The sequence below is a fragment of the Saccostrea echinata genome, unplaced genomic scaffold (genome assembly GCF_033153115.1).
Source record: "Saccostrea echinata isolate AGI-Se365-2 ecotype Australia unplaced genomic scaffold, CSIRO_AGI_Sech_v1 ptg000006l, whole genome shotgun sequence".
In the NCBI taxonomy this organism is placed as follows: domain Eukaryota; kingdom Metazoa; phylum Mollusca; class Bivalvia; order Ostreida; family Ostreidae; genus Saccostrea; species Saccostrea echinata.
The window spans coordinates 2,053,492-2,067,109 of NW_026889755.1; the positions used below are offsets into that span (position 1 = coordinate 2,053,492).

General features: G+C 31.6%; 1 protein-coding gene across 1 annotated transcript; it reads left to right on the plus strand.

Moving 5' to 3' along the window:
• The first annotated feature begins 3,289 nt into the window (after positions 1-3,289).
• On the plus strand, positions 3,290-7,406 carry LOC133180146 (uncharacterized). The gene is made up of 6 exons (XM_061314719.1): positions 3,290-3,458; positions 3,817-4,056; positions 4,596-4,733; positions 5,065-5,205; positions 5,667-5,790; positions 7,244-7,406. The coding sequence occupies exons 1-6, from the start codon at positions 3,290-3,292 to the stop codon at positions 7,404-7,406; spliced, it is 975 nt and encodes a 324-aa protein (XP_061170703.1).
• The last annotated feature ends 6,212 nt before the right edge of the window (positions 7,407-13,618 follow it).

Here is a 13,618-nt window from a genome sequence, read left to right on the forward strand (position 1 = left end):
CTCTGACGTCACGGTGAGAATTCATTGTTTATCGATCACGCGTATTTAAGTCAAATCATTATAAATAGAGTTATCTCGCTTACGAAACTTAATTTATTTTCATGAAAAGATGACAACACAATTGTCACTCTGGTCCCTCGCTTGCGCTATTTCATTGTCATCTGAAGGGAGACAACACAGTTGTCACCGTTAGATACATCTGAATTGTCTCCCCGCAATCAACATCTCTAATCCTATAATTCTGACGGATAAAAAAAAATCATTATTGAATAATTGCTTCAATATTGGTCATAATTTCATTAAATCACTATTGAAACACCCACCATTAAAATAAATATATTGGTTAATTGACTTGAATATTATCAGTTGTAAGCAATCCGACCGAAAGTCTCTATTGTTAACAGCATATACATATACATGTACAAATCTAAGTGAAGAATAAGAATTATCGTTGAGATTGTTGGAATTTTAATTTTCTTCAACAGATTTATTTTCTCACATGTAATAGAAGGTAATCTATGAGGAAAAATATAAAAAAAAAATATGTTTTTTCAGCACTTGTAATAAGTGTTATTTCAATAGTGGTTACAATGTTTCACCCACCATTGATATAAATTCATTATTGCATTATTATTGAACAGTTTTTCGATTTAATTATAACAAGCATTACTGAGTCTATAAAAACCAACAGTGTAAATTTCCTTATTTCCTGGTATTTAACACTACCATATTTGATAGGTATTTATATTTTGCATTTCTCTGTATACATGTAACATGGATCCTTAGGGATGGAGCATTGCTTTTTTTAAAATAATTTTTCTACTTTCCGCAATAACCCAGTCGTTTGGATACGGTGAGTTACATTTTCAACTATGTTATAAAGCGGTGAGTTTTGTTGTTTTTTTTTTTTTTTTTTTGGGGGGGGGGGTTATGGGCTTTAAAAGAATTGACAGTGATCATGCCCTGTGTATGATGATGAACAAAATCACACATACTGGGATTTGTCTTCCAAGTGGTCTTATTTCATGATTAATTATTACTTTTTCTTTATTTCTTTACCAGGTTACCTTTCCTTTTGAATTAAAAGTGCAATGGTCTTGACACAAATCATTCCTTGAAATGTATTTGTCATCTTCTATGAAAATATGATATGATATCTGATGGTTTCGACTGTTATGTCTCCTTTTTTCAATGCTTTGAATTTTGTTTGTGTATAATGTTTTCCTAAAGTAAGATTTACAATGGGGATATATCTTAAAATAGTAGACCAAAATGATTAAATGATCAGGCTTAAAAATGAAAACAATTTATATCAGTACATTCATTTTAAAAAAGTTTGGAAAAAAATACTAAAATCAAGGTTACATATACATGTTAAAGATTTTCAGATATTTTATCCGATATCTTCATACTTGAATCGTATCTTTCTTAACTAGTGAGATATTGGTATGTTTGTACATGAATTCGTCATGATGAAGGCTTCTTAACTTCAAGAAAAGTCTTACCTTCAAAAAAAAAGTATGTAACTATTTAAATTATTTCAAAAGAATTTGAATAAAAATATTTTTTCAAACTTACGTCTATGTATTATAATACTTTTGAAGGTATGAACACTATAAGGAAGCTAAAACTTCATAAGCGTTTTACATGATATATTGTCGACCAAAACAAACTGTATAGTAATTATTAAATTCACAGTATGAAAGAATTGTAGGAATATATTTTTTTGACTGCCTCCCGGTAATTTTTAAAAATTTCAATATGAAATTTAAATCGCCTTCCGACATATTTGTTTACCTGGAAATACAGACAAAATTAAGATTAATAATTAGGAGCTTAAAAGGAAATATTCATGATCCTTTCTTCTTTATATTTAACTATTTTTTTTCTTATTTATACTTATGCTCAAAGGAAGAGCCTTCCTCTGTTTTCTGTTTGTGTTTTATTTGTCTATTTATTTATTTTCACTAAAAATATGAATATATACATCATGTGCACATGTACAAGAGAAATGACATTTTGGTACCATTTTCTTTCTCATTTTTTTAATATAAGAAAATCACTTTATCATGATAATCAGGGAATCTGCAAAAATAAATAAATAAATAAATAAATAAAAATTAAATTAAATTTAAAAAAAAATAATAATCTCTGAAAAAGTATAAAAACAGGTTGGTGTTTTAGAGCACATTGAATTATGTAAATAAATAGAATATCTGTAAAAAAAAAAAAATTATAATAAAGATAAAAAATAACCCCCCCCCCCTCCCCACTCTACCTGATTTTTGTCTTTTCATTTTTTTTTTTTTTTTTTTTTTTTTTTTTTTTTTATAGAACGAAATTTTTTGCCTTCAATTATTATTGTTGATTACAGGGCCTTTTAGAGCGGTACTAAGTAGAAGACTTCAAAAGTAACAACGAAGAAGCGGGAATCTCATTCCATGCTCTTTAATTGGTCATACTATATGAAGAACCAGTTTACGAAAATTATATTTAGGATTTCAAATTAAGATTGTAAAATGATAAAACGAAATAATCAAAATAAAATCAACAATTATGACTTAGTTTATAGTGGAAAATATATAAATGCAATCTTGTGGAGTATGTAGTATACTTACTTCAGTTATCAGGATAAGAAAAAGGTTAAATATGACAATGGGATGCTCCAAGTCAGTGTCAATGTGCCATTTCTCAAATCAATGCGCATTATGGAATTTTATGGGACGTGTATTGAAAATGGCAGATAAATTTTGACTTGATAAATGAACATATATTTTATTACACTGAAATAGATTAGTAGACACATATATACAAGGAAAAAAACTGTTAAATTTGTCGACAGTAATCAAATGATACATGAGCATTAACCTTTTTCTTCCATTGCTTTTCTGTAAATTACCAGTTAATGTCATTTCTGTGCAACTTTTCAACACCTATTATGCTACAATCACTTATGATGTGAAATTCTGAATAAAAATTAGCAGCCAGAGATCCATTCGTTTCTCTTCTGATGAGTGAGAGATACAAGACATGTCTGAGACAAAGTTCCAAAAAAGTTTCACACACACACATTACCTCACACACACCCTCCGACACACACACACACAAAAGAAAAAGCAAAAACAAACACCATATACAACAAAGCAAGATTTACAATAATCTTAATGAACAATATGAAATATAAACAAAAATACCCTCTTTTATAAAAACAGTTTAACTGTCTTTTTTTGAAGAAGATTATCAAAGGATAAAGTCTCCAGTCAGATTTCAACACATCCGTGCCTTAACAATGCCTGAAGCACATTATATAGCATCCAATGCAATTGACCGAGACAAGTCAAAATGTACTAGAAACATCGAAATAGGAACACTTTCAAACATAAAAACGGTGTGGTGGAGAGTAGATCTCGGTGACATTTACAGCATCAATGTTCTATTCAAGAACTATGACGGCTATGGTGAGAATTTTTAACCAACGTGTTATTGTTTGATGTCAATTGTTGTATTAAATAAAAAGAGTAAAACAGTTTTTTTCTTAACTAAACCAGCCTTATTAATTCATGGGTTTTATTGATTTTATATATAAAAAAACAAAAACAACGTTGATTTCTCAGAAGTAGGTAGGGAGAAAGCAAACATAAGATTTACTCAAAATTTACTTTAATATACAACAATTAAACATAATCATTTAGTGTTCATCAACATGTAATTAAATATCGTGCCAAACCTAAAGGAAATTACGTATATTTCTAAATTCATAGAATATTGCAAGGAATAGGACATGGATTTGTAATGATTTTTTTATGTTCAATACAGAAATGCGACAAAAAGGCCGTATTGCGGGATTTTCCCTTTATTTATCAAATTCCAGTATTAGTGGAAACGAGATCTTGTGTTACAAGGATGAAGAACATCTACCGCCATTAAACTTTACAACTACATGCGCTGGATATGGACGATACGTCATATTTTACAATGAAAGACTGGATGAATATAAATATCCGGACGGATATCAAAGTTCGACAGTTACTGAATTGTGCGAAGTAATAGTAAATGGTAATAAGATTTTAGATCATTCTTCATATATTTGTAAAAGATCGCTCTCATATGCATGAAGCCTGTGCATGTAAATCAAGGTATCAACATTATGAAAAATAGTTATTCTGCCTATATTGAAATCAAACAAGAATTGTACTTAAAATAAGAAATATGATCATCAAGTAATAAATTAACTTGTCACAGTTACATAATATTTTTCATCTTGATGTTGATGTCTAAAATTGCTCTTAAAGTTAATGTACAGGATTTCAAATAACAATATAAAAGATTTCCTTACTATGCATGTCAAAGGATATTATAAGGATATTCTTGTTTTTTCTTGCATTATAAATTATTTTCAAACATTTCTTAATGTTTTCGTTCACCAAACTTCAGAGACAACATATTAACAAACTATAACTCATCTTATATTATACTAGCATATAGATGACTTAAACTCTATTTAAAAAGCACCTTTTTTTTTTTAAAACAATTAAGACATACATGTATGCGTTTCTTTTCTTTCATACTATCTTATTACAATATACATTGATTAGGTTGTGGCGAAGCAGGTGCCTATGGAGAAAAATGTGATGAAAAATGTCCCAAGAACTGTCAAGAACAGAGGTGCAACATCATCAATGGAACTTGTGTTGGATGTTTACCAGGGTGGAATGGAACTTTTTGTGAAAAAAGTACTAGATCATAATTCAGTCGAGCCTCGGTAATTCGGATGCCAACGATTTGGACATTTGGGACGAATTGTGTAGGCAACAGAATTAATATTTATATCTACGTACGTATACAAATTATAAAATGACCACTGCAGTGATCAAGACCTATCATTTCTCCTGAGGATTTGATTGGAAACATGAGGATCCCGATTAACGAGACTCGACTGTAGATAATAATTGAATTATTCACTTTTATCTATTTTAGTTTTACATTGATATAATCTGCTGGAAGATTAAAAAATTCCACATGGATGTTAGATTTTCGAATTAATTTCAAACTTTGATTTCATAGAATGCCCAGAAGGATGGTATGGTCTTGAATGCAAACTTCAGTGTTTTGCGCACTGCAAAGACAACGCTTTCTGCAATCACGTGACTGGTCAATGTGACAATGAATGTGCGGATGGATGGAAAGGGGCATTCTGTGATGAGCGTAGGTATTTGTAACTGTGTATGTATCTCAGCTTTGACATCTCTTCAGGCAACAATATGCATTTCAGATATGCATAAAAGAGTTTTGTTTTTCTTCGGAGAATTCAAAAAGCTATAAATTCCTGACGGATTTTTGTATACGGTTTGCTTGCCCAAATCATCCCTGTTAGGAGAGGAATGTGGCAACGCTTTTGCAATCAATCTGCAACATAGGTTATTTTATATTTAATAAAAATCAATACCACAAACGCTCCAAGAATATTATCAATTTAGAAATAATCTGAAAAAAGAATTCTTAGAGATTTGTATATACTCATAATAATCGAAAAAACTAGAACTAAAAACCCTAAGCTTTATACAAACATGCGTTCTATTAATTACTTGATCTTGGATAAGTTGTGATGCTTTGAATTATAACTGTGTGTCATGATTAGTCTTTTGCAAGGTTTTATTCAATTGCAGAGTGTTTGGAAGAGAATTATGGAGTCGACTGTAAATTCAATTGCAGTAGTCATTGTCGGAATGACGTTCCTTGTGACAAACAAACTGGACATTGTGTGACCAATCGGATATTTCGGAAACGAATGTAAGGAACGTTGTAGTGCACACTGTGTGAATGAAAGTTTATCTGACCACGTGGACGGAGTCTGCGCAGACGTTTGTGTCAACGGATATATAGGACATTTATGTAACGAATGTAAGGAAATACATATTGTAAATCGTATGTTTCTTGCAAATTAAAGAAGATAAAAAAAACAATTTTTCATTCATTTTATGGTGAAAATTGCTCTCAAATATGTTCTCCAAAATGCATCGACATATGTCGACACACTGACGGCTCTTGCATCTGGATAGATGGGCACTAATTGTAGCCAAGGTAATTAGGATACATTATTATTCTTCCTCTATATTATTGTTATTTTAATCTTTGAATCTGTTCAATCCTTACACAATGGCAAAAGATGCGTGTAATAGCATCCATTTCAATTTTTCCGACCCAGAATGTCCACCTGGATCATACGGAATAAACTGTGATGAGGAGTGTAGTTTTCACTGTGGATTTAATGACTCATGCGATATATTTGATGGAACATGTCCCCGGGGATGCCAAGAACCCTATACAGGATCAAACTGCTCACAAACGATCGGAAATTGCTCAAAGTTAACTGATGATTCTGGTAATAGATTTGTATACGGAGAACTTTTCATCCCTCTTTTAATTTTTAAACGGGGCAGATTGTGATGAGAATGATATTTCGTTCAAAACACAAGTATGTCCAGGTCAATTTAAATCGTATGCAAGTGTGGTATTGAGAGAATAATATGATGCACAAATAACCCTGAATTTTTTTAGTTTAAGATAATTTAAATCAAATTTTTTTTCCATTTCAACATTAAAGACAAACAAGAGTATTTTTTTTAAAAGTCTCCTACTTATGCTATTCAAAATAAATTTCTTTATAGTTTACCCCCTCATCAAATAGACTAAACTCAGTTAACATTTATAACTTCTAATTTTAAAAGCGAATAAAAATCATCGAAATTTTTATGTGATGATGCAGTTGCCCAATTTAAAATTAAAAAGAAGTCGATGCTCTTTGTCTCAGTTTATATAATCCCGTATATTGTTTCAGAAAAAAATTCATGTGTAATAACCTAATTTCTCATTTTCTTATTAAAAAGGGCCTACCTCCTGTTCTCACCAGAAATCCCGTTCCTTCTAATCCTCTGGTCTGGATTCTTGGAATAACTCTGTCTGGTGTGCTCAATTTGTGTCTCATACTGATTATTGGTTGGATACAGTTCAGGTAATTTTGCATCTAACTCTATGCACAATTCTCTCCTCTCTCTCATTCTGCATGTGTGTGTTGGGGGGGGGGGGGGGTAAGTAAACCAATGCTACGTTTGATATAGAAATTATGTTTTTACTAAGAATATGGTAAATTCTTTCACAAATCAACTTTTCATAAAAAAAAAGATAAGAATTAAACTAAAGATGAAGTGAATGAGATTTATTCATCTTCATTGACATTTCTAAGGAGGAAGTACTTAAGAATGAAGTCTGACACCGTTGCTTTGCAGGATGTGTTAGATTCCAAAAACAACCACTACTATAGAGTAACATCCTCCACTATGCCTGGCTATAAGGGACTAATGGATAACAGAGAAAAAATTGATTATCAGAATGTTACATCAAATTAAATTTAGATGCAGAACAGTAGCTCTCTGGATGGAACAATTCGGCAAGACAAAAGCTGATTCAAGCATTGTAAAAGTGCTGCTTTTTTGAAGCACGCTTGATTTTTTTCCAATTGCATTACATGTATACGCGTTCCTCGACCAAAAGGATGTTATCAATTAAATAACCATATAATTAACTCCCAACAACTTTATTTACCATTAAACGGTTTCAAACAGCCCTATAGGGCCTTGGGATGTCCTTTTCATAAAATTGGCAATCTGTGTTATGTATCTACTCGTTTTTTTGTTTTTTTTTTTTTTGTTTTTTTTTTTTTTTTGTTTTTTGTTTTTTTTTTTTTTTGTTGTTTTTTTTTTGTTTTTGTAAATATACATGTACATATTGTTTTCTTATACAGACAATATTGATAATATTTGAAAAACAACATTATTTTAAAGGCATATGTGTTTTTCTTTTCCGACAGGCCTACTTTAGCACGATCCCATCATGGATACCGGAATGCGATTTCAAAAAATGGCACTCAAAGGCCATATTATACATTTATTAACTGGGCTCGAGAGCAACATGCGTGTTGTCGGTTTTGTCGGACCCAAGAATTAAACTGATTGCCTGAGGCGGTTTGGTCTCCTTATGTTTCGTTATGTTTTCTTATACCTTTTTGTTTTATTAACATACTTGTATCTTGAGCTAGCTTCCATGATTTTAAGTTCCTTTACCCTCACTGCAGCTAAACTCGGTCAATTCTGTCACTGTCGAAAGCCAATGAATGCAGTGTGACGTAGCGGTCCAATATCTCATCGACAGGTCCAATATCTCACTCTGCAGTCAAATATCGATTTTAATGGACCGCTGAAAAAAAACATTGGAAATAATAGACTTTATCCAGCATACATTTATGTAGGAAACAATTTTTAAAGGTATAACAAACGGTTGCTTGGACCGCATAAAAGTAAATATACAAACATGATTTAGGAGTAAAATACATGATAAATTAACAATATATTTATTGATATATGATCTCATGAAAAAATAATGACTTAAAATTGCATTTTCAATTTTTTTTCTTATTGTGTCCCTTATGTAATTAAAATACATAGCGGGTTCCAGTAAATCTACTACCAAGCCTTTTTCTTTACTCCTCACTTTTAAATATTAACAGTAGTGAAAGAGAAACTTCAGAAGTACTGCACAACAATATATTCAACCTTCATACAATATATTTGAGAAATGGTGTAAATCAGACGAGAATACTTAAAACCCCCAATGAACTTTTAGAAATTCTGAAATCACAAAATTTTACCAAAATCAATAACTTCAAAACGTAACATCAACTATTCCTCACTATAAATTTTTTTGACATCGTAGACAGCTGCCTTTTCAATAAAAATGGTACTCGTTAATCTACTTACCTTGTCATTGGTTAATTACTAATTAATTTTGAGAAAAAAATATCCTGATTGTACACACAAGTACTCTTTAGTAGAGATTAAAAAGATGTTTGAGTTTCTGATTGACAATATTTATGTTATTCTTGGAAATCACATCTTTCCTCAATCTGTCTCTATCGCAATTTTCATGTAAACCAATTTCGCTCCCCTTATTAGCGAACTTATTTTATATTCATATGAAGCAAAATTTATTCAAAAACTTATACACGAGAAAAAGAAGACACTTCCTTTGGTCCTCAATCGATGTTTAAATGAAGCAATGACAAATCATCAATTAACAATAGTTATTTCCATTCATATGCCGACTCGATATATCCCAGTGAACTTGAAATAAAGGCTTACCACAGATCCTGCCACATCTGTTTCATATTTGTATGTTTTACTAGAAAAAGTCCTTAATGATCACCTAACAACAAAACTTTATGATAAACGTGATGACTTCAACTTTTCCATCATCAACTTTCCCTACTTGTGTAGCAATATACCCCTATCACCTGCATAACTGGTTTATAGGGTGAATTCACCATGCATCGGACACCCTCGGACTTCAACAAGTTCTAGCAATATCGCTAATATTATCTAACTTAACATGTAGTATGTGGTTAAAATATAAATGTTTGGCACAATTGTGTGCTTTTTATTGAGAAAATATCCCTAAAAACGAAATTTTTTTTAGAGATAAGTCAGAATTCACCAAGGATCGGACAATATTGGCCATGCATCGGACATACGGTATTTAACCAGAACAATATTATATCTTGATCTGTGGGCTTTAAAATTAGTGATATCGAAACATTTTTATCTTTATTTAAAAATTAACCTTCTAGTTAAATTTGAATAACTATTTCAATCCACAAATGTGAAGAAATTTTAGTTCCATCACATCGCAAAGGTTTTACAATGCAAATGATATGACAACTCGCGCCTTTGTCTCGTTGGTTATCATCATCCAGTTTAAAGAAATAAATTGAGTTCACTTCCAGTCGTCATATATCGATGACTTCTATTTTCACTGGAAATTTAGTGTTTTTTAAATTTCTATTTCCGTAAAAAAACAGCTGTGATTTGGGTTTTATATGAAAATGGAAACGATTACCTATGCATCGGAGTGTCCGATGCGTGGTTTATTTGTGTTCGATGTACGGTGAAATAAACACACTAGTAAAAAACAACTCTAAAAATATTATACAAACATTGAAGTAAACTTTTTGAAAAAAAAATTCTTTAAAATTATCAATTACTGACAAATTTATCGACAACTCTAAAAATTGCAAAATCGTAAAATTCTGGTTACTCCCCTTTGATGATGCAAAATATGATGTAATATTTATCACTACATGAAAATCTAAATCGGCATTATTAAAAAGTTTAAATATCCATCTTTAAGACAGAAACAATTAAAAACACGGGGGGGACTCATGTTCAATGAAAGTTTATTGCTTAAAGTTGTCCGAAGCAAGGTATGTGTCCAATGCATAGTTAACTTACCTTATCTCTCACTTGATTCGATATGAAAGGCCATGTTCCACGGACTAACAATTTCTAAAACGAGACAAGCTTTTGACAAACAAGTTTATGAGACAAGGATATCAACAGTCTCTTTTAGAGTCCACAATTCGCAAGTTATATGGTCGATACAATGACCTCGTCAGCAAATACTATGATAATCTCTCTTTAGGTCGAGTGCTGGCTTAGGTTTTCATACTAATTGTCAGGTAGTTATTTACACACTGAATTGTCTACGGATTTTTCCGTTTGCCAGATCATGACAATGAACACACGGCGGGTGTGACAGGTCGACAGGGGATACCTACTCCTCCAGAGCACCTGATCCCATGTCTGATGTTTTCAGAGGTCTGTGTTGTGTTGCTCCAAAATTTGTATTTTTTCAATGGAATTTCCGATTGGTAACTGTTCGTTATCTTCATATTGCATTATTTAATCTATAATGATGAATGCATTTAATTCTTGTAAGAAATGCTGTATTTTCCTCTTAACAATGTTGGACAAAATAGTAGATTCCCTTTGCAACCAATTTGTTGTAAATGTTTTCTCAATAGTCTTTAATTTCAAATTCACATATTATTTTTTAAAAATTCATATTATTGATATGCATTTTAAGAAATATTAAGGCTCTAAATCTTCAAAAAGGTTCTAGGGTAAAGTATCATAGTAAATCAAAGTATCAAAGTATTTACATGTACTATTGTTTACTATTATAGTAAATTAGAGTTAATTATAGTAAATTTTTTTAGGGTCAATCTTAAGGCTAAGCAAGTTATTATATTGGATTCAAGATTACATGTAAGACTTCGGAATTGACGTGATTGCTAAGCAGGTTCATTGTAAGATTTTCCACAGAGGTCTAAGCATACGTCATAAGAAAATATCAACTACTCCCTTCATAGATAAATCATTCCTTAGAAAAAGTAGTCTTTTAAGTATTTAGTCTTTTTATGAAACTGTTCATGGTAGCTCAGTCGGTAGAGCGCTCGCTCCGTGATCGGGAAGTCGTGAGTTCGAATCTCGGCCGCGACTCACCTAAGTCGATAAAAAAAATGGGTAGCAACTGTTCCTTCGCCATGCGCTCGGAACTTTGAAATGGAAGTTGCGGGTCCTTCGGATGAGACTTTAAAAACCGAGGCCCTAGCTGTGTCACGGCAGGCGGTGGCACGATAAAGATCCCTCGCTGCTCAATGGCCCTGAGTGCCGAGTAAAGGTCAAAGTTTGAAGCCCTTCACCGGTATATGGTGACCTCTCTATATGAGTGAAGAATTCTCGAATGGAACGTTAAACAATCAATCAATAAATCTTTTATGAATATGCTATGTATGTAGGTTTATCTTCATTTCAGATTTTACAAAAAATGAATGTAAAAGGATCATTCTCTATAAGGCCGTTTTTCGGCCTACATTGACTTCAATGTTTGAAGTAATATTTTTTCCTTTAAAAACTGCATGAAATAGTAGGTTTATGTTCCAATTTTATAATAAAAATTAATTTGTAATTGATACTACAGAATTTATTGTGATATTATAGAGTAACGTACTATTGTTTCGTAATAGCATTAGGGTAATGGGAAAACTCAAGAGGGTGGGTGTGTTCGAGAACTCCTACACATGTCATAACCACTTCTAGCCAACACAAAAATTTTCATGTACACTTCTTATAAGCATAAAAAGTGACTACCAGATTATGAACATGGTTAAAGGTATGACATATGAATAGAAACTTTTGTTTCATTTTAACAATATTTGTAGGAAAAGCTTATGACTCACAGCAAAGGCTATCATCTTTATATGTAGATTATTTCATACATAATAAACTTTCAGTTAGAGTTCATAAATTTTTGTTGATTTAGCAAGAGTTAATATAAGCCATGCACTTTTACTGGAAATGTGTAAAAATTTTTACTAAATATTCTAAAATCAAAGACCTGGAAATACTCTATGTTATGAAATTACAGATAAAGACAAATCTCATCGAACTGTGTACTAGAAATAAAGAAAAAAAATTATTATAAGGTGTGAGTATGTCATTTATAATAATTATTTTTGTTTATAATTATATTTTAGTTCATCTATGTCATTTCTTTGATTTTATTCCTTTATATCTGTTAGTAAGTACTACAAATGATAAAAGCTAACCATTTTGTAGTGGGAAGATACATAAGCTATCTGTGTTATTAACTTTTTTTTCTATAGATTCACACGTAACTTTTATAGATAGGGAATTACTGACATTAAATAAAAGTTTCATAATGGGAATTCTTGCCTCGACCTTTCATAAGGACTCCGTATGAGTGACATTAGATCCAAGTATTTTATGTTACCTTTGTGTTGAGAGGACTCAATCTCTTGAGATTTCAGGATGCAATACACATATCTGGTAGCTTTATAGCTACGAGAACAACAGTTCTGTCTTAGAAAATTAAATCAAGGGGGAGGGGTGTCCCTAAAGGTCACATATGATTGATAATTGAATGGTGCTTTAAGCCATTTTAGTATTTTCAGCCAGGTAAAGAGGTCATTCACATTAGGCGAAGTGTTACAATTTTGACTTTTGCTAGGTGTTTCATTACTGACCATGACTACCGTTGCACGGGACCTCTTTTTTAGGATAATACATAAAGACGCATGACTTCTACTTATAATGCTGAGTACTTAGCAAAGAAACAGTCACTACCCACGTTAAACAACTTAGTTTTTGACACGGCTGGAACGGGAACGAGAATTAAACTCTCGGGCCTCAAGAGTGAGCCTCAAACCCTTAGGGTTTGTTTGTACCTGGGGTGTTTTAGAAATCTGTAAGACTTTTGATATGCTAACACTTTTTGTATGCGTAATGAAAGGGAAGCCGTTGAAAATCTTCCCTGTTTTTATGGAGTAGCGTTATAAAAGAAAATGACATAGACTTGACTGCAAATGTATATGTTTGTGTTTTATAGTTTAGATAGCATTAATTAAATATAGTGTTCAACATCCATATTTAATTGATATCAAAGCAATTCTTACGATGTTCTCATTTTACGTACTAGTGTATTTTTAATACAACCGCTCTGAGTTTTATATACTGACTACTTCTATGTTTAGTCTACATGTACTTGCATTAATATTTTCACCCTGTATGAAAATGGGTTCTTCATTTTTGTAAATTTAGAATTTATTTTATCAATGACAAGCTAATTTTTATCTTATCACAAACAAAATCTGTTCAATGTTTTCAAAATTTGATACAGAATTTGGATAGTTCAAACTTAGAATACT